General features: G+C 57.2%; 1 protein-coding gene across 2 annotated transcripts in view; it reads right to left on the bottom strand.

The window, feature by feature from the left end:
- The window catches only part of SEMA4B (semaphorin 4B), a 31,980-nt gene extending 13,474 nt beyond the window's left edge, over positions 1-18,506 (bottom strand). The window contains exons 1-2 of one of the 2 annotated variants that reach the window (XM_040968680.1): positions 18,407-18,506; positions 8,437-8,692 (exon numbers count right to left, since the gene is read on the bottom strand). In XM_040968680.1, the coding sequence (XP_040824614.1) occupies positions 8,437-8,560 (124 nt within the window). In that variant the 5' untranslated portion in view covers positions 8,561-8,692; positions 18,407-18,506. Of the gene's footprint in view, positions 1-8,436; positions 8,949-18,406 lie in introns of those variants that run through there. The other variant, XM_040968679.1, reaches the window with a different exon arrangement.
- Positions 18,507-19,282: the final 776 nt, after the last annotated feature.

The raw sequence follows: 19,282 nt of genomic DNA, 5'->3' as shown, positions 1-19,282 counted from the left end.
TGTGCTGCACTCCCAGACGCTCCCTGGCAGGGGCACTTTGGGGAGGGGAGGTCCTCGGGCTCTCCATGGGTCACAACTGCGACCTAAGCTCCAGCCAGCACACCCTGCTCGGCTCCTGGGCCCACACCCTCTCCAAGGAGACAGGAAGGGAGCTGGAGGTGGGGGTGATGTCAGCTCCCCACCCCAGAGGTGTGGGGTTCTGGCAGGAAGTGCTGTGTGAAGGACTCAGACCCCAGCCCCACGCTGAGCTCCCTTTTCTGACTCAGCCGGAAGCTGGGAGCTGCGGGGTGAGACGGGAACAAGGCTCAGCAAGGCCCACCCAGGGTCAACCCACCCTGGGTCGGCCAGCCAGCCAGCCGGAGAGCAGCAAGAGTGCCATGACTCAGGGCCGCACCCTGGTACATGCTCCCCTGTGGGCACTGACCTGTTCCTCACACCCTGCCCTCCACAGGCCCCGGCAGGGCTGGGCCAGAAAACAGCAGGTTCCCTGTGGAGTGAGGACAGGGAACCGGCTGGCACTTCCACTCCAACACATCACGGAGTCATAGGACCTTGGACCTGCCGGAAGTGGCTGGGACACAAATGCTGACGGGGCAGCCTGGCCGTTCTTCCTGCCCACACCAAGGCCAGGGCAGAGCCCTGACCCATCAAGGGTGTCCTCTGGCCAGTGCAGGGCTGCAGTCCTGGTTGGGAGACTGGGGACCACAGACAGGCAAGCAGGGCAGCCACCCCTTGCCAGGGCCCAGGCCAGCTGGCCCAGAGCTCTGGCCAGAAGGCCCAGGTCACTCAGCGTTACACCAGGGCCAGCCTGTTGCCACTTCAGGAGTCCAGCTGTCTATTCCACAGACCCCAGGGACTGGTGGCTCCTAGAGCCCCTTCTTCTGCAGCCTCTATCCAGGGCCTGCCCCCTCACCTAGGGCACAAACAACACTAACTCCCTAGACTGATCTCCTCAGGGGCCACATCCTGTATCAGCAACTCCAAACTGCGGAAGTACGTTTTCCCCCCACATCCACTCTGGACCAAGTCCTGAGGTCAGCAGCTGTGCAAGCCATCCGCTCCACTTCCCCACGCCTCAGTCAGCCCCCCTCACCCAGTCCTGGATGCCCACCACCTGGCCCTTGGACATCTGTGTCCAGCACTCTCCAGGGTCACTCACTGCACACCCTCTCCTGCAGAGCCCCCCTGTCAGCTGTGGCATTGCAGCCCTCACAGCCTCCTCACAGGACCACTTCCTTCTCCTCTTCCCTGGGATTGCACCCGCCCAGCCAGGGGAGTGGGAGAGCCAGGGTCTGACCCCTGGGTCCATGTCACCAGCCCCTCCCTGGGGCCTTTCTCGGCTCTGGCACACACCCCATGTCCCAGGTCCTTGGAGACCTAAGTGCTGGCAGCTCCAGATCTCCACAACCCAGAACAGCTCTTTCTAAGCCCCTCAGTAGCACCTCCCACTACACCCTCAGCAGTTCTCCTCCAAGGTCTCTGTGGTACCACCTGCCCAGGCATCACACTGCCCCCAGGGGCCCCCATTTACTCTCAGCCCCTGCACATTGGCCTCTGCAGTGGCCTTCAGAGTTGGGCCCTTGCTGGTCCCACTAGCACCTGAGTAGTTAGGTCACTGCAGAAGCTGACACTGGACCCCTCCAGACAGGGCCACTTGCCAGGGAACCCTGTTGGTCCCATAAAAGACCCTTGGTGCCCATCACCCCATCCCTGCACCTCAGGGTCTACTGCCTACTCCAATCTGGGCTAAGGCAGTCCCATGGCCCGCAACACCCTTCCCTTCCTGCCAGCCTTCGAGACTCACTCAGTCCCACCTCCCTTGGGAAGCCTTCATGAATCCCTGACTGGGCCAGAGCCCTTGGCTGCAATCTTGCAGGGCCCTGGGGATGCAGTGCAGTGCCCATGGTGGGTTTACCATGCCTGCCTCCTCTGTCAAGGTCAGATACCTTGATGATCAAAATCAGACTCATATTACACATCTCCATCACCTGGCCGAGTAAGTGCCCGGCTTCAGAAAAGAACAAAAGGGAGATCCCAAAGCAGGGTGCTCTGTCCCAGAAAGGCCCGGAGTAAAGGCGATGGCCTGGGGTGAGGTTGTGGGTAAGCCTCTGATTGGGACACCAGCACCCCGTGCTGGAGCTCCAGTCCTGGCTGCTTCACATCTCACCCAGCTTTCTCCTAATGTGTGTGTGCCCTGGGAGGTGGCAGATCCATGGTTCAAGGGCTTGGGCCTCTGTCACTCACCTGGGTGCCACCCACACGGGAGACCTGGATGGAGGTCTGGGCTCCTAGCTTTGGGCTGACCCAACCCTGGTGTAGGTATTCAAGGAGCAAACCAGCAGATGGCAGATTTCTCTTCCTCTGTCACTCTGTCTTTCTGCCCACCCCCTCCCCCAAGCAGGGGGGCTCAGCCCTGGAATCCCAGGGAACCATAGATGCAAGTGTGACAATGGCAGGGGCTGCTGGAGAAATGAGGCAAGCCGCCACGGGTTAGGTACCCTGACCTCACCACTGACCACTGCGTGCCCCTTGCCCTGCCACCGGCCCTCCCTGAGAGGAGGCCAGGTGGCTTTGCTGGGAAGACCACAGCGGGGGAGCAGCTGGGGCACTAATGCCCAGCCATCTTCCTTGACTTCCTCCCCACATACTTGGAACACAACATGCCATCCCAGGCCAACAGCTAGCAGCCCACTGCACTGCTCAGCCAACAGCTACTCTATGGGGTGAGGCTCAGCCATGCCAGGTGTCCAGGAAAGCTGGACACCTAGATTTTCATATGAAATTTCTGAACTTTTCAAGAGCAGCAGCTCACTCAGACACAAACTGTATCCCACAGGTGGACTCTGGCCCCCCTGCCCACAGCTACTTCAGGCAGTCCCAGTGGAGGCCATATCCTGGGCACCTAAGCCACATGCTCTGCTTGGTCTGCATAGTGAGCTCAAAGGGTTTCATTAGCAGAGGGAAACACCTCATTCATCAACTCTCCAAAGGCTGAGCTGGGTCACATGTCACCATTCATGGATGACAGGAGAGGCAGGTATCTTTTATGGCAAAGAAGAAAATCTGGAGTTAGAGGCCCCCCAGCCTAAGGCTTGATTCCAACCTCTTCTGGCTCCAGGGCCCTGACAATGCATGTGAGCTTCCCTAGCTGCAGTATGTCTCCATACCACAAACGGTGGCTGGCATGTGGCAGGCATGGCGTGATACCTCAATGGTTGGATCCACACCCTGTAAGTGCCAGGATCCCGTATCAGCACCTGCTCCTGTCCCAGCTGCTCTACTTCCATTCCAGCTCCCTGCTGGTGGCATGGGAAAGCAGTTAAGGATGGCCCAAAGCCTTGCGATCCTGTACCCACATGGGAGACCTGGAAGAAGTTCTTGACTCCTAGCTTTAGATCATCTCAGCTCCAGCCACCTAGGTAATGAGCCAGCGAATGGAGGATTTTTGTCTCCTTTTCTCTTTAAGTCTGATCTGACTTTCCAATGAAAATAAGTAAATTTTAAAACAGAGAAAGGAAAAACAGAAACAGATTTCTCATGTACTGGTTCACTCCCCAGATGTTTACCAGTCATGGCTGGGTCAGGTACCTAGAACTCAAATTTGGGTCTCCCACGTGAGTGGGTGAGTGGCGGAGGGCCAACCACTTGAGCTGCCACCTAGGGTACAAGTATGAGATATCAGAAAGAGGGAATCCACAAGGCCAAGCACTGCGATACAGGATGGAAGCATGCTGGCCAGTGTCTTAATGCCTGGGGGTGGGCAAGAAGGGGTAACTCACCGAACTATGTCCCTCGTCTGGGCTCCAGTGATGGGGACTCAGTCTCCCATCCTCACTGAAGACCCTTCAACATGGATCTCCCATCTTGGGGAAGCCCGCTAAGCCAGCAGAGGGGCTTCCTGGGCCAGCCCCTGAGTGCTGAACAGGTAGCTCTACGGAGAATGGGACAGGCCCAGGCTTGGGTGCGGATCCCCAGGTTGGACACAACTACAATTTGGCCTGTAACAGAGAATAGCTGCAAAGCTTGCTGCCTACTGGGCTCCATGTACCATCCCCTTATGTCCTGTGCCACTAAGGGCTAGAAGGCCAGCTCCTGCCCTGCGGCAGAGATGGTATGGTCATTTCAGAGCAGTGGCTAGACAGTGACCGAGGGATCCGTCAGAACTGGTAGCAGAGGTCAGACGGGTGGCCTTGGGCATGCTGGGAGATGGAGAGGGTGCCTACAGCCACCTCACTCCCTATTCATAGCTGGGAAAGAGCTGGGGAATGCAGCCTGTCGAAGCAGGTGGCACCACAAAGCTGACCACAGAGCCGTACTGTCCGTTGTACTTCTCCCCTCTGACCTCCAGGGACGGCCACATCAGAGGTCTTCCGGGCTGCAGCCAGCCATAGAGGGGAGGAGGGAGGCAAAGGCCCTTCCAGGGAGAAGGGGGCAGTGACCAGGCCTGGCATGACAGCATAGCAATTAAAGTCCTTGCCCTGAATGCGCCCCGGGATCCCATATGGGCACTGGTTCTAGTCCCAGTGGCTCCACTTCCCATCCAGCTTCCTGCCTGTGACCTGGTAAAGCATTTGAAGACAGCCCAATGCTTTGGGACCCTGCACCCGCATGGGAGATCCGGAAGAAACTCTTGGCTTCGTACTGGCTCAGCTCCAGGAGTTGCAGCCGTTTGGGAAGTGAACCATTGGACAGATCTTCCTCTCTGTCTCTCTGTATATCTGCCTTTCCAATAAAAATAAATAATTTTTTTTAAAAAAAAGCTATATTAAAAAAAAAAGAGGAAGAAGGGGGCAGTGACCGACAGCGTAAGAGGTTCGTCTCCACCAGCCCCGTGTCACTGTCTGCCTGGCCTGCAGGATGAAATATGCTACAGCTGGACAAATTCAGAGCCCTCTGGGGCTTACACATAGACCCTCCACACCAGCTGAACGGGGACTCGAGCACAGGGCACAAGGAAGGGGGCTGTGGGCCAAGGCCAGGCAGGGGGGCTGGGCTAGGAGCATCTGATACCCTGGGGCCTTGCCTGGCTCTCCCTGCCACAGCAAAGGGTACAGGGTAAGGTCTACACTGCCCTACACGTCATGCATGGTACAGCTCCAACTGGCAGAAACTACTTCCAGCCAGCACTCAGCTCAGACCGCGGACACCAAGGGGGTGCAGGCAGGTGGGCGGGGGGTCTGGGGCACAGCGGAGTAGTGTCTGACCCCATGCCACACACTCCATAAACGTCACTTCCTGTGGTGCTCCCAGGACGAGGGCAGATAGGTCCTGCCCTTGGCTCAGCCTCACCAACATGACAAGAGGCTTATGACAGGCCAGCTTGCGCAGCTAGGCCCCAGCAGCCACAGCTAGTGCTCTTTCTGCTGGGCCCTGGGGCAAGACGTGGGCCTATAAGGCAGAGCTGAAGAAAAGGCTCAAGCCAAGTGAGTGGGGGTCACGCCAAGGAGTGAGGGCCTCATCCAGCGGCCAGCACACCCGGAGGCCCTTCAGGGCAGCCTTGAACTGAGGCCTGCTCGAAGGTCAGAGGCCTAACAGTCTATCCTTGCCAAATGCCCTGTTCTCGCCTCAGTGAGGTTCTGTTGGCTGCACTTGGCAGACCAGTCTGTTCCATGGACCCTGTGTGTGTGGCTTCCCAGCCAGCTAGCCAGCCACTTCAGGGACAGGGGGAAATCACTGACTCGTTTTAACTGCCCAAATAAGGGGTGCTGGGGAGGCTTTGGAGAGTCAAGGGGCAGGTTTGTGTTGTTTCTCCCCACATGACCTAGCTGGGCAGCCCTAGAACACCCCCCACCCCTCACTGGCCCCAATCCAGTAAGGCCACTGTCTCTCACTGAGCCTCGCCACTCCCCTCGACCCCATCCTGATCTGGCAGTTTGCAGCACCAAAGTAGCCAAGCTCTCTGTGCCTGGTTGAGGCATTCCTTCTAGAGACTTCCAGCTGACACTGGGGCCCCAGAACTCCCACCATTGGATGAGACCACGGACCCAGCAGCAACACAAAGCAAACTGGGTAGTCCTCTTCAAGGAACCTTCCTTTATTTTTTAAAGAATCACTTATTGATCTGAAAGGCAAAATGACAGTGGGAAAGAGAGAAATATCCATTGGCACACTCTCCATATGGCTGCAGCACCCCGGGGCTGGGCCAGCAAGGAGCCAGGAACTAGAAACCCCAGGAGAATCTCACGTGGGTGGCAGGAACCCAAGCACTTAGACCATCATCTGCTGCCTCCCAGGCGCATTAGCAGGGAGCTGGACAGGAAGCAGAGCAGCGAGGCCTGGAACTATCACTGCCATATAGGTTGCAGGTGTGTAGGTCCCCTAAGCAGCAGCTTGTCCCACTGCACCACTACCAGACACAGCTCACCATCCTGAGGTATCTGGGTCCTCATGGCTTGGGTGGGAAATTCAGGAGGGGAGGGGAGGGCAGATGGCACATGGCAGGAAAGGGAGGTGCAGGTTTCAGTTTCAAGCTGATGGCCCCGAGAGAGGCATATGCAGAACCGCCCCAATGCCAGGGACATCTAACGAGCCCCCAGGGGGGAGAGAGACAGGAAACCATGCAGGGGGAACTGCTGTGCAGTCACCAGGGCATTCCCCTTGGCAAGGGTCAGCATGTAGATGGGGGAGGAGTGTAGTACCAGGGAGGGGAAGTTCCATCAAGCAGGGCCTGCCAACACCAAATCCTCTCAGGGCTTTGAGGGAGGAACGGAAAAGGGGCCTTGCGGGCAGACTCGGCCTAAGAGAGAGGGGTGGTCTGCTCTGAATGCACAGCTTAGAGAACGGGACATTGTCACCCAGTTACACAGTTCACAAAATGCACGCCCATCCATGGCAGCTGTGACCTGTGCAGAGCCCCTGGGCAGTCACGAGTTCGTAGAAGTGGCCAGGTCTGGGAGCTGCACGAGTGACAGCAACTCAGACATCCTAACTGCTCTTAGGATTTCTTTCTTTCCTTCCTTTTTCTTTTTTTTTTTTTTTTTCTTTTTCTGCTCTTATGATTTCTACCCCTACAGTTTCCCCAAGTCTGCCTGCCCAACACCCTCTGGGTCCAGCCCCATGGCACAGGCCATGCCCAGGAGCTGGCCCACAGCTATAAGGGAGACTCATGGCAATATTTGGTCCCCTCCTACTGCTTCTTCCCCCAAAGCTGAGAGGCCAAGGGCCAAGGGGGTGGGGGTGCAATAGACTGGCAGCAGCAAGGTGGCAGGCCAGGGCTGAGCACAGCACACACACCTCCCACCCCACTTCCCGCTGCTTTGAGCAACTGCAGAGAAGGCTCTGACCTTGGTGCCTAACCAGGTGACAGCTGACACTTTCCAAGCATGCGGGAAGGACTTATCTAACCCTAACCCTCACAGCGCTAATGCAGGCACTGTTATCATCATCATCATCATCACCCCTGCCTTACAGATGAGGAAGCAAGGGCTCAAGGAGGCCAAGCTGCCCGCTCGGGTCACATGCTTACTAAGTGGTTAAAGCTGGATTTGAACCCAGGGCATGTGCAGTGTGTCAAATAGGGGCTGCGACAGTATACCTCGGGCCACCAGGGCCCTGCCTTAACTGCAGTGCTGATTCCACTGCTTCCCTGTGCAAAGACCACACTTGTAGGGGTGGGGATGCTCTAAGTATCGGAAGCCCGATTCCCGACGCTTTGCTGGAACTCACACAACGTGGCCCCAACAAGCTGCACAGCTGGGACACCCATATGCTTTATGTCTGTGCCATACTCCAAGGCTCCCTGAAGCTCAGTGCAGCCTTGCAAGGCACCTGCACTTGTGCTCATGTTGCAAAGGAGGCAAACCCCAGCAGGGAGCAAGCAGATGGCACTTCCTCGCCCCCACCCCCAGCAGCAATGGGCTTGGGACCCCAAACCCGCCAATCCCAAAGCTACAGGCCCAGAGGGACTGGAGAAGCCACTGCACCGTAGGGCACAGCCAGAGGGACGAGCAGAGAACTGGAGGAGGTAGCCGCACAAGAAGGCGCTGGGAACCTCATGGGGGAAGGGGGACTGCACCCTGGGGCCAGAGCTGCCGCCATGCCCTGACAGCCTTGGGTTCCCTTCAGATCTGCCCGGATAGTTACTGAGAGAGGCTGAACCCTATGTTCACAACTCCTAGGGTGGAATGGGGCACAATGCAACCAGCTCTGGTCAGCATCAAAGACAAATGGACAGCAGAGGCTCACTCAGCCCGCAGAAACCTCACCTTCCCAAGGGATGGAGAGGAGGGGACAGAACTGGTGACGCCCCCTCCTCTACCGGAAAGAAAACAGAAGAAAGGGGCCCGGAGCTCCATTCTCACACTCCCGCCCTCCGGCCTCGCTTTGAATCGGGGAGGGACCCTAAGCCTCCAGTAGGTCTCCATCAGCCTTTGTCACGGCCCCCATCGCACGCAGCACCCCTCGGCCCGCCCGGCTCCCGCAGGTCCCCGCACTCACCCAGCGGCAGGCTGATCCGGGGGCTGTACGTGCGCGCTGCAGGCAGCGGCAGCAGGAGGTGCAGCAGCAGCAGATACAGCGGCGGCGGCCCAGGCGGCAGCGCGCCCCGGATCCCCCGGCCCATGGCGGCGCGCCGGACCGGGACAGCAGTAGGCGATGGCTTCCTCGGCTGGCAGCTCAGGTTGCTCCGGTGGACTCCCAGGCGGTGGCTCCGCCCCGCCCCCGCGTCCTCGAGCGCTGGCCTCCGCCTCCGGACCTGGAGGGTCACGTGGTCAACGACCCCTCCCCGGCCCCCCGCCGCGGGAGGAAGTGGGGCGGGAGCGCAGCCCGCCCTTCCCCCTGCCCCTGCCCGGGCTGCAAGCAAGCATGGAGCCGGTGAGCTGCACCTGGGATCACCAGCCTCCCTCCCCCACCCCCAGCCCACCTCTCAGGCCTCTCTGCCGTCTGGGGGCCCATTGTGGAGGCGCTGGTTTGGAAGCGTATCTGTTCTCTAGGCGTTTCTGGAGAAGCCCCGGTTCCTCCCTTAGCACGGCCCCTGCTCCCTTGCTCCTGGCACCCACTTGTCTGGGAACGAATGAACCCGGCCGGGCTTGCGGAGGCGCGAGAGGGGTTGCTGCTGCTTGAGGGTGCAATCCACCCAGCTGGAGGGGCATGAACTCGAGGCTCTGTGCTCAGTGTAGGCAACTTGAAGGGTCCTCTGTGCAACACATTCAAGCCAAGCACAACCCCTCCCACTGAATCTCCAGATGGGGGGAGGGAATAGAATAATGGAATTTAATAGACTATCCCAAGGAGACCTTCCCTACAAGTACACCAAAGCCAGCAGAGGAGAAGACGCCCCCAGAGCAGAAGCAGACTCCCAGGGGCACCTCATCTTCCAGGAGGAACTCAGCTTGGCCAAGAACAGGGCTTCCAGCTGCAGACTCACCCAAGCCAGTTCTGAATCCTTGCTGCACTAGGGGGCTGGGCATACAGGAAGGATGCGGAAGTTTTGGGAAACCTGTTTCAACTTTTCCCGAGTGTGCACAGGGTGACGGCAAGGCAAATCACCTCCTGCGGTCAGAGTCAACAGAAGCCTGAAAACCCCTGCCAGTCATTTCCATGGCCATGGGCCCGCTGTCCTGGGCTCTGGCCCACTCCCACCTAGGTGGGGCGTCCTCAGAGCCACCCCCAAGGTCAGCAAGGTCCCAGGTGCCTCCTCCTGCTGCCAGCACACGCCTCAGCGTGGTTAGGTGCCCCCTCTAGAAATGGAGTCCTCACCACTTCCACCTGGCTGTCCCATAGGCATCCCACATTCGACTCCTCCCACCTGTACAGATAACTGCGTCCATCTGCAAGCCACCCCGGCTCAGCACCTGGACTTGCTGTTTTCTTTCATTCCTCACGTCCAGTCCAGCACCTGGCTCCCCTTCCTCCCCCAACTGCCAGTACTTCTTCGCCTGTGGCCTGTCCATCCTGTCCCTCCCAGCTTCACCACCCCCTCAACACACACACACAGCAGCCATGAGAATCTTTCAAAACAAAGGCAGGTAAGTGCTCCACAGTCCAGCCCCTCACCCAGAGTCACAGGACACTGCTGGCTCAGAGGGCGGATGGCTAGGGCTCCCGCAGCACTGGTCCAGCAAAGGGGTCCCCAAACCTGAGTTTACGCAACTGACTCAACAGGGCACAGGACTAGACCCCAATGTCTTTAAAATCTGTTCCTCTGGTCCAGATTTCATCCTACTTTGAGACTAGACTGTAATCAAGCATCCCCTTCCTCAGGTGAGTCAGGTGAGTACACAATGCAACTTCATTCAAGCTGTTGATGCAAACACGGCAGCAGGGGAGCAGCTGGGCGCTTAAAAGTCTCTAAGCACCTCTCTGCCATAAAAGGAGGCGGGAGGGAGAGTGTTCTGTAAACCCGGGACTTTTTTTTTTTTTTTGGATGACAAGGCAAAGAAGTGACCAAAGGTGAATGGAAGGGCCCAGGAGCCAGCGGGGGGATGACCACTCCAAGCAACAAAGGCATAATGAAGTCATGAATTTGATACATCAAATTAAAATGGTTATCTGTCTCCAGTGAAACTGAAAGCAAGCTTCCTTTATAGAAAATACTTGCGAAAGAGAATGCAGATGACATGATACAATCAGAAAACCTGAATGCAAAACAAGGATCAGGGTGGGAGACTGAGAGGAAATTGCCAGCCAAGTGTGTTTTCAGGTGATTTCCTGCAGGACAGTGTGTCTGTTGCTGACCATCTAAACTAAGTGGCCAAAAGTGGCATCACCTGCAATGGGCCTGTCTGACCTAATTCACCTCCTGATGTGGTGCTGTAAGAAAGAGACACACACACACGACATAGCATCGGGGCTGGCACCGCAGCATAGCACTTAAGCTTCCACCTGCAGTGCCAGTATCCCATAGAGCACCAGTTGCAGTCCTGGCTGCTCCACTTCCCTTCTAGCTCCCTGCCTGTGAGTTAGGAAAGCAGTAAAGGACGACCCAAAGCTTTGCGTTCCTGAACCCATATAGGAGACCTGGAAGAGGCTCCTGGCTCCTAGCTTTGGACTGACTCAGCTCTGGCCATTGTGGCCACTTGGAGAGTGAACCATCAGATGGAAGATATGCTTCTCTGTCTCTCCATCTCTCTGTAAATCTGCCTTTCCAATAATAGGACATGACATGAGCCTGGCACGGTAGCCTAGGGGCTAAAGTCCTCGCCTTGTACGCAGGGGATTCCATATGGGCGCCAGTTCTAATCCTGGCAACCCTTCTTCCCATCTAGCCTCCTGCTTGTGGCCTGGAAAAGCTGTAAAGAATGGTCCAAAGTCTTGGGACCCTGCACCCGCATGGGAGACCCAGAAGAAGCTCCTGGCTCCTGGTTTCAGATTGGCTCAGCTCCAGCAATTGTAGCCACTTGGCGAATGAACTAGCTCCAGCCACTGAGGCCACTTGGGAAGTAAATCAGAGGACAGATGATCTTCTCTCTGTCTCTCCTCCTCTTTGTATATGACTTTGCAATAAAAATAAATAAGTATTAAAAAAGAAGAAGAAGAAGAAAGAACACGGCATTAGTGCTCACAGCATTCTTGCTGCAAGTGTCTATCTCATGTCTAAGGATAAGGCAGCCATCAGCGCTTCCCACCTTAAACACCTGGACAAATGATGGCAGGTAGAGGCCCCAAACCAAAGGTCGCGAGTGACCCCTGACTGACGTGCGGGGAGTGTGAGTAGCTATGGAGCAGTCAGGAATGTTTTCACAGGTTTGCGTACTGGATGACGTGAAGTGAAGTCTCTGTCCTTCCATGTCCACCTCTTGGGAGCTGTACTGACATTTGTTACATGTAACATCCTTATCTGTACAAGTATCATGTGGTCTGTCGGGTATGCTCATGACTCCTCAAGACTTGTGTGTGTGTGAGTAAAAATCATGAATGGGACCCTGGCAAAACAAAGCTGAGTTACAGGTGTTTCCATACAGATCTTTTGATTATTCATTTGGGGGGGAAAAAGGGAGGAGAAGGAGCCAGACAGAGCCTAAGGACAGGCCACTGGGGCCTTCCATCCAGACTAACCCTACCAATAGCCTCTGGAGGCTGAGTGTGACCTCTGAGTGCCACCTCTCTATGTACCCCGCTAAGATCATGGAGAAAATACAGGCAACCTTGTGGACTTCAAGCTGCGGCACCTCCCTCCTGTTGTTACCTTGGCCAGCACCTGATCGTGGCCATGTGTTCAATTAGTGTTTGTTGAGGGCCTGGAGCTCCCCAAAGCTGTGCTGGCCTTGCCCTTGTGCCGTGCCCACTGCCATCTCCAGGACAGGAGGGGAGGGAGGCTGACGCCAGTCGTTTGACTAATTACATCCTGCGCACAGCTACTCAGCTGCCTCCCAAGACTGTCTCATGCCAAGCAGGCGGGCAGTGTGGGCCTCAAGGGCCTCTGTCTTCCTTCGGGGCGGGTTGGGGGGACTACCTCCCAGCTGGCAGAAAGAGGGTCCCTGACAGCAGCCTGCAGAGCCTGCCAGGCCACACCCCACATGACAGCCGCACTTGGTGGCAGCTTCAGTGTGTTCCCCAGGGAGCCGGTACGGCCCTCCCTGGCCTGGGACACATAGGAGAGGACAGACAGGGAAGGAGCTCAATGGAGCCAACTTCCTGTGGGGGGGAGAGGCTCCCGAGCCAGCAGAGGTGTCACTTGCTCCCTGAGGTTGTTTTCCTGGCAGGAGCAGTCAGGCTTTACCAGGAACATAGGGTAAGGGCTGGGAGGAGGGGATAGCTTGGAAAGGGGTACACAAAAGCAGAGACTGGGCCTGGCACTGTAGCCTAGCAGCTAAAGTCCTCGCCTTGAATGCATCAGGATCCCATATGGGCACCAGTTCTAATCCTGGCAGTCCCACTTCCTATCCAGCTTGTGGCCTGGGAAAGCAGTCGAGGATGGCCCAAAGCCCTGGGACCCTGCACCAGTATAGGAGAGCGGGAAGAAGCTCCTGGCTTCAGATCAGCTCAGCTCCAGCCATTGCGGTCACTTGGGGAGTAAACCATCGGATGGAAGATCTTCCTGTCTCTCCTCCTCTCTGTATATCTACCTTTCCAATAAAAATAAATAAATCTTTAAAAAAAAGAGAGACCAAACAATGCTTCCTGGGGTCCCTGCAGGCAATGTGAAGTCACCACCAAGTCTGCCCCTCTCCTGTCACACTCACTTACACTTGGTCTCCTATCCTCACCTCCTCCTTTCCCACTGGGGTCTCTTCCATGCATAGGGACAGATACACAAAAGGACACAAACCCCAGAGTGAAATGCCACACGTGCGCAGAAACAGATTACACAGAGCCCAGCAAAACTGCGGCATGGAGCACGGGGTGGTGTCGGACCAGTGTGTGTACTGAGCGACGTGCCGGGGCAACGGCCAGTTCTGGCCGCTGACTTTGGTGTTAGTTTTCCAAGTCCATGCACCTGTCAAACTACACAAGGACTGTTCAAGAAAGAGCTGTGTGTTTTATGGTGTGTAAATTTATACCGCATACCTGTTATCAAAGAAAGAACCAAAGAAAGCCAAAAGGAAAACACACACACACACACACACACACACACACACACAAAACCCCTCTGTGGGATCAGGTAGAAGGGGGAAAACATAAAAGAGCCAAACAAGAGGGAGAGTGAATACAAAGGAATAAGGCTACAAATGAAGAAGAAAATAAGGGGCCCATGCTGTGGGATAGCTGGCTAAGCCACCACCTGCAGTACCGGCATCTCACGTGGATACCCAGTCAAAGTGAAGCAGCCAGAACTCAAACCAGCTCCCAGATGGGATGTTGGCACCACAGGTGACAGCTTTAACTGCTATGCCGCAGCACTGGCCCCTGTAAAAGAAATCTTTTTAAAAATAAGATTGAAAAGCAATAAAGGAAATGCAGCTGAGAGCCAAAGCCCAAGAACTCCCTGCCTGCCCCTTGCTCACACAAAAGGGCAAGTACATGCAATGGAAGTGTCAATTTAGGTGCCCATACTCAGCTATCACCCAGAAGTCCAGGCTCTGCCCAGCGCAACCAGGCCACATCTTGGACATGGATGGTTTCTGCTAGGAGGCCAGAACTAGGCCTGCCTGCTCTGCTTCCCACCAGAGGAAACCCATAGATCCACCCTAGGAGTCTCTGCTTTGTCTGCAGCTCATGATGGGGGAGGGGTCTCATGCCAAGCGCAGGGGAGCCTGAACCCACAGGATCCACCCACCCCTCCCAGGGTGGCACTAGAGCTCTGCCCCGTGCCTGGGTGCCGCTGGCTCGCTTCCCAGCAAGGCCTCGCAGACGTGCCCTGGCCACGGCCCAGCGCCCCAGGTCCTGGCCTCCTGCCACCATCCCCTTGTAGCCCCGAGCCCTCCCTTCTTGGCAGGCCACAGCTGTGGCTCCCTGGCCAGCCGGCCTGCTCTGGTGGGCCACTGCTGCTGCTGTCTTGTCCCCTGGGGCTGGGGCAGCAGCTCAGCTCAGCTGCAGCATCCATCTGTTCGGATGAGGAAGCAACAGCAGCTGGCACACCCTTGTGTGTGGCTTCAAATGGGCCAATGGCACTTTCTTGGAGCAGGCCCCCTCACCACTGAGGACATCCACCCGGGTCCTCCCAGGTGAGTTTAAGCTAGGCTCTGGCCAACAGTGGCCTTGTTCCTGCTCCCCAAATCCTGTCCCCTCCACCCACTGCATAGTTTTCTTGCTCCTGCACATGGTAAGTAAGTCTCAGGGGCTGAAAATGTGGGTTTACCCACAAGGAGAACTGAGCACCACCTGCTGGGGGTGGAGGTGGGCAGGAGAGCAGCCAGCCATACAAGGCTCTGGTCCTCATTTCTCAATCTGGAACAAGAACACTTCTTCATGGGGTACAGAGGAGAAATGTGGCAGCACTGGCAAAAAAAGGCCACGCAGGCAGGCAATGTCACTGGCTCATCCACCTGCGAGTGCCCCAGGCCCGAGGGCCTCCAGAGCTGGTGACCATGCCCAAGACTCCCCCTGAGCACTCCCCATAGTGTAGCTGCCTCCCGCAAGCTAGCCAGGTGCTGATGCTGCAGGACAGGGAGAAGGAACCGGCTGGCCCAGCCCCAGCTGCGGGTGCAGCAGCTGTGGCAAGCATCCCGCCACCCAGCACCGCCCCCACAGGGGCCTGTTAGGGCTTGAGCTGGCCACTCCCTGGGAGGGGATCCCCTCCACCCCATAGGGCTGTGGTGCAACCAGCAAGGCTCAACCTGTCCCTGCCCTGACACGGTGGAACACGAAGCCGCCATGGTCACTCCCCTGCCCCCAACTAGAGCTCCGGAGAAAGCATGCACACCCGGGGCCCAGGAGGCCTGGTTGACTGGCCAGCCTGAGGTCACCTATGGTCAGCAGGATTGTTTGTCATGGGCCCTCTTGGCTGTTCTCAAACCACAGTCTCCTAGCCCAGGTTGGAGGCAGATGTATAGGCCAGGAGAGAGTGGGAGGTAAGAAGGGTGAGAGGCCAGGAGAGAACCCAGGCTTCTAAGATGTGGTCCCTGAGAGCCCATGAAGTGAGTCCTCCTAAGGACCACCCAAAGCCTCAGACCATTCCGAAGTCATTGACTTCAGAAGGGAAAGAAGACCCTACGAACCCGTCACCTGTTCAGGGCTCTCTGAGCCCCAAGTTTCTCAGCAGCTGCAGGCATCTGGTGCCAGCCAGCCTTGCTGATACTGACCCTGGTGAGTGGGCAGGGACCCACAGGCTACTGTGCAGTTCCTGTGGCTGCAAAGATTACACTATCTCCCTGCTAGCCAGGGTGGGGGCTCTGGGGACTGCCCCACCTAGGGAGGTGTGCCTGCTTGCCACACAGAAGCCTGGCATCGGGAGATTAAATAAATGAGTATGTAGGGTCTGGCACAATGGCTCAATGTCTAAATCCCATATGGGCACTGGTTCATATCCTGGCTGCTCCACTTCCCATCCAACACCCTGCTTGTGGCCTGGGAAAGCAGAAGAGGACGGCTCAAAGCCTTGGGACCCTGCACCTGTATGGGAGACCTGTAACTCTGGGCCACTGTGGCCACTTGGGGAGTGAACCAGTGGATAAAAGATCTTTCTCTCTGTCTCCTTCTCTCTATAAATCTGCCTTTCCAATAAAAATAAATAAATATTTTTTAAGATGTGTGAAGGTGGCACTGAAGACTCATGCCCATGCACGGATCTCACACAGCAGGCACCAAGGCCTGAGAGAGAACAATGGGACCCTGGAGCCATGGACCCAGCCTTGCCTTGACAGGGGTGGGGTGCTTCACAAGCCCCTCAGAACAGCCCCAGCCCACTCCTCCTTGTACCCCCTCACAAGGGCCAAGAGTGGGCTTCAATGAGTCACAGACCCTGAGAATGACACAGAATCATAGCTGGTCATGAGACCCACCCTCAAAAAAAAAAGGGGAAGACCCACTTCTCTCAAATGTCAGTCTGCAGATGCAGGGGACTTTCCGAATTTGCCTCGCATGGATCACAAGAAACCACTCCTCCTTTTAGAACAGAGGTAAAGCCGGGCAGGAAGCAGCTGTCCACCTGTGAGGGTCCAGTGTGCCCCAGGCAGCGCTGAGCCCAGCTTTTCTGTGTGAATGTGTGTGTCACCACAGTGACTGCAGCACTAATCCACTTCACAGACACAGAGGTTCTGGGACTCACCAGTGCTAACCAGGCGCCTGGCACAGCTCTCCCACCCACAAGTGCTAACCAGCAGCCGGGCCCAGCTCTCCCACCTCCTACAACTTCAGAACCCACCATGGGAATCCACCTGTGGTCTCGGGGTCCCTCTCCAGCCCCAACTTCCTGCCTCTTCAAGTAATTTCGGAGGTTTCCTCCCTTCTACCCCTCCCTCCACCCCCCTCTGCCCCTCCCTCTCCCTCCCTTCCTGCTTTCATTCACTCAGCAAACTTTCTCCTCTGCTGAAACCCAAGGTTAGATCCCAGGTCTTTGCAGAGCCCACAGCTTTTGTGGTCTGGGAGGCCTGGGTCGCCTGGAGACCCTTGCCCCTACTCCAAGTCCTTGGGTGGAATGCCATTCAACATTGAGACAGGTTCCCAGAAAGCCCACCCTCTGTCACCTCTCAGCCCTTTGTCTCCAACTGGGCCTCCCAGGCAGAGCCCCAGAAGTGCTAGCAGGCTGTACAACACAGGGCCCCCCTGGCTTCCAAGGGGCTCCTCCAGGGTGCCATGCAGCAGCCAGGCATGAAGCAAGCATCAGCACAGCGCACTCCACCACCCTCTTCCCAAACCACAGGGACAGGACTGCAACTCCAGCTCTAGGGCAGAGCCTGCAATGTTTACCACACCAGAAAATGAGCTCTCCGCCAAGGCTGCTGCTCTCAGATAATTTCTGAGACAAGCGTTCAAGCCTTCCTCCCCCTGACCCCGTCTGGTCCCCTAGTCCTCTGTCTTTTGCAACACAAAGAGAACCCCACTTGAATGGACAGACACGGGGTCCCACATCCCCGCTTAAAAAAAAAACAAAAACAAAACAAAACAAAAAACCTGTTCTTTCCTGCTCTTTCGGCTCCAGTCCCAGCAGAGACAGGTTTCCAAAGCTGATGTCTGGTTCTGGGGGACTGACTGTGGGGCATTCTGTCAGATACCAACACTAAACCCAGAGTCCTAGGGCACACCATCTGTGGGCTGGGAGACACTCGGCTCTCCCCAAAGTGAGAGCCCCCACGGCCTCTCTAGTTCCTCCGTTTACTCACTGTCTCCCTTTTGGAAGGTCACCATGAGTGTGAGCACCAGGGCAAGGAGACACAGCCTAAATTTCCCTGGGAATGGCCAAGGGCAACAGTCACCATTAGGGAGTTGCAAGTTCAAATCCCAACCACTCCAACATCTGCTGTGGCATCTTGGAAAGTGAGCAGCAGAGACAAAGCGATTCCTAATTTTTTTTTAAATAACAGATCTATAGATGGGGGAGGATGTACTTTGCTTTTTTTTTTTTTTTTAATTGAACCTGTCTCAATGTTTAATGGCATTCCACCCAAGACTTGGAGTAGGGGCAAGGGTCTCCAGGCGACCCAGGGCTCCCAGACCACAAAGGCTCAGCACAGTCTCATTCCCAAGACCCCCGACATCCTTCTCCAATGGACCCAGCGTCCACCTCGACCTCAGAGAAAAGGAGCGGACACATGCGGACCCACTCGGGGGCTAGGCCAACCGCCATGCTGAAGCAAAGCCCAGGCCTTCCAAACGACGCCCCGCGCCCCGGGCCCGGGGCCAGCAGCCAAGGGTCAGGAGAAGCAGTCGGAGCGAGCCCCTGGTGGCCATGGCAACGCGGGCCCATCCTCCTGCTGCCATGGCAACAGGCGCCCCCAGTGGTGGGCGGAGGTGCCCAGCAGAGCGTGCAGGTGGCGCCCTCTGGGGAGAGGGGCCGGGCCGGACGGGGGACTGTCCGCTCGGCAGCCTTGGCCTGCTCCGCCGCCCTCCACCGCGTCCCCTCCGCGCCAGCCCCCCACGCCGAGCCTACCTGGCCCGAGTCCCGACCGCGCGGCCCCGAGGGGCTCCCAGTTCCGCCGTCCCCAGGGACCCTCAGCGTTCTCGCGAAGCACCTCGGTCTGCACGGCCGCCCCGGAAGTGCTGGACCGCGACCAAGCTCCGCCCCGCTTCGCCTGTGGTGACGGGAAACTGTCCCGAGGCGCCCTCCGGGGCCCGGGCTGCCGGCCGCCTGCTCCCCACCGTGGGCGCCTCGCTAGGGCCTGCCCCCCACGACCGAGGCCGCGGGGGGCTAGGCTGGCTGGGCCGGAAACCTCCTACCGCCTGCGTCCTGGGGCGAGCTCCCCAACCTCTCTCGAGTTTGCCACCTGCCTAGGTGGGCGTCAGCCGTGTAGGCCTGAGCGGGGGAGGCCGACACCTGGCAGGCGCTGGACTCTCCAGACCGGCCGTTATTGTTTACTGCGGGGGAGGGAGGTGTGCACCCGGTACCCACGGTCCCTGCCCAGGGTGCCTCCAGCGCACCTCTTACCCTGCAATGGACTTGGGCACCGGCAGAGTGAAACCAAAGGGCGGGCTCTGTGGGCGGGCTGGGAGAGCTCGCGTTTATCGGGTGACCTTGGCAGGCCCTTGAGGGGCCTATCTTCCAGGAAAAGTGACAGCGGCTCTGAAAGTACCGGTTCTGGGCCTGTGAGTGGCCAGAGCTGGCCAGAGCTGGCAAGGGCCGCCTCTCTCGCCAGGCCTCAGCACACACGGGCCCTCATCTCTCAGGGTACAGCTGTCTCCACGGAAGGCAGAAGTGGTGATTTGGCATTTGGCCGCAGGAGCCGCCGCAAAGCAGGGCCCTGCAAACTGAATTAGGATGAGCGTATTTTAGTGCCAGAGCATTTGGAAATGTGTGTGCGTGCGTGTG

This window comes from Ochotona curzoniae, unplaced genomic scaffold (assembly GCF_017591425.1).
Source record: "Ochotona curzoniae isolate NIBS_2020 unplaced genomic scaffold, NIBS_Ocur_1.0 scaffold_4701, whole genome shotgun sequence".
NCBI classification, from domain to species: Eukaryota; Metazoa; Chordata; class Mammalia; order Lagomorpha; family Ochotonidae; genus Ochotona; species Ochotona curzoniae.
The sequence above is the reverse complement of the archived record's forward strand: the minus strand, read 5'-3'. Positions and strand labels throughout refer to the sequence as shown.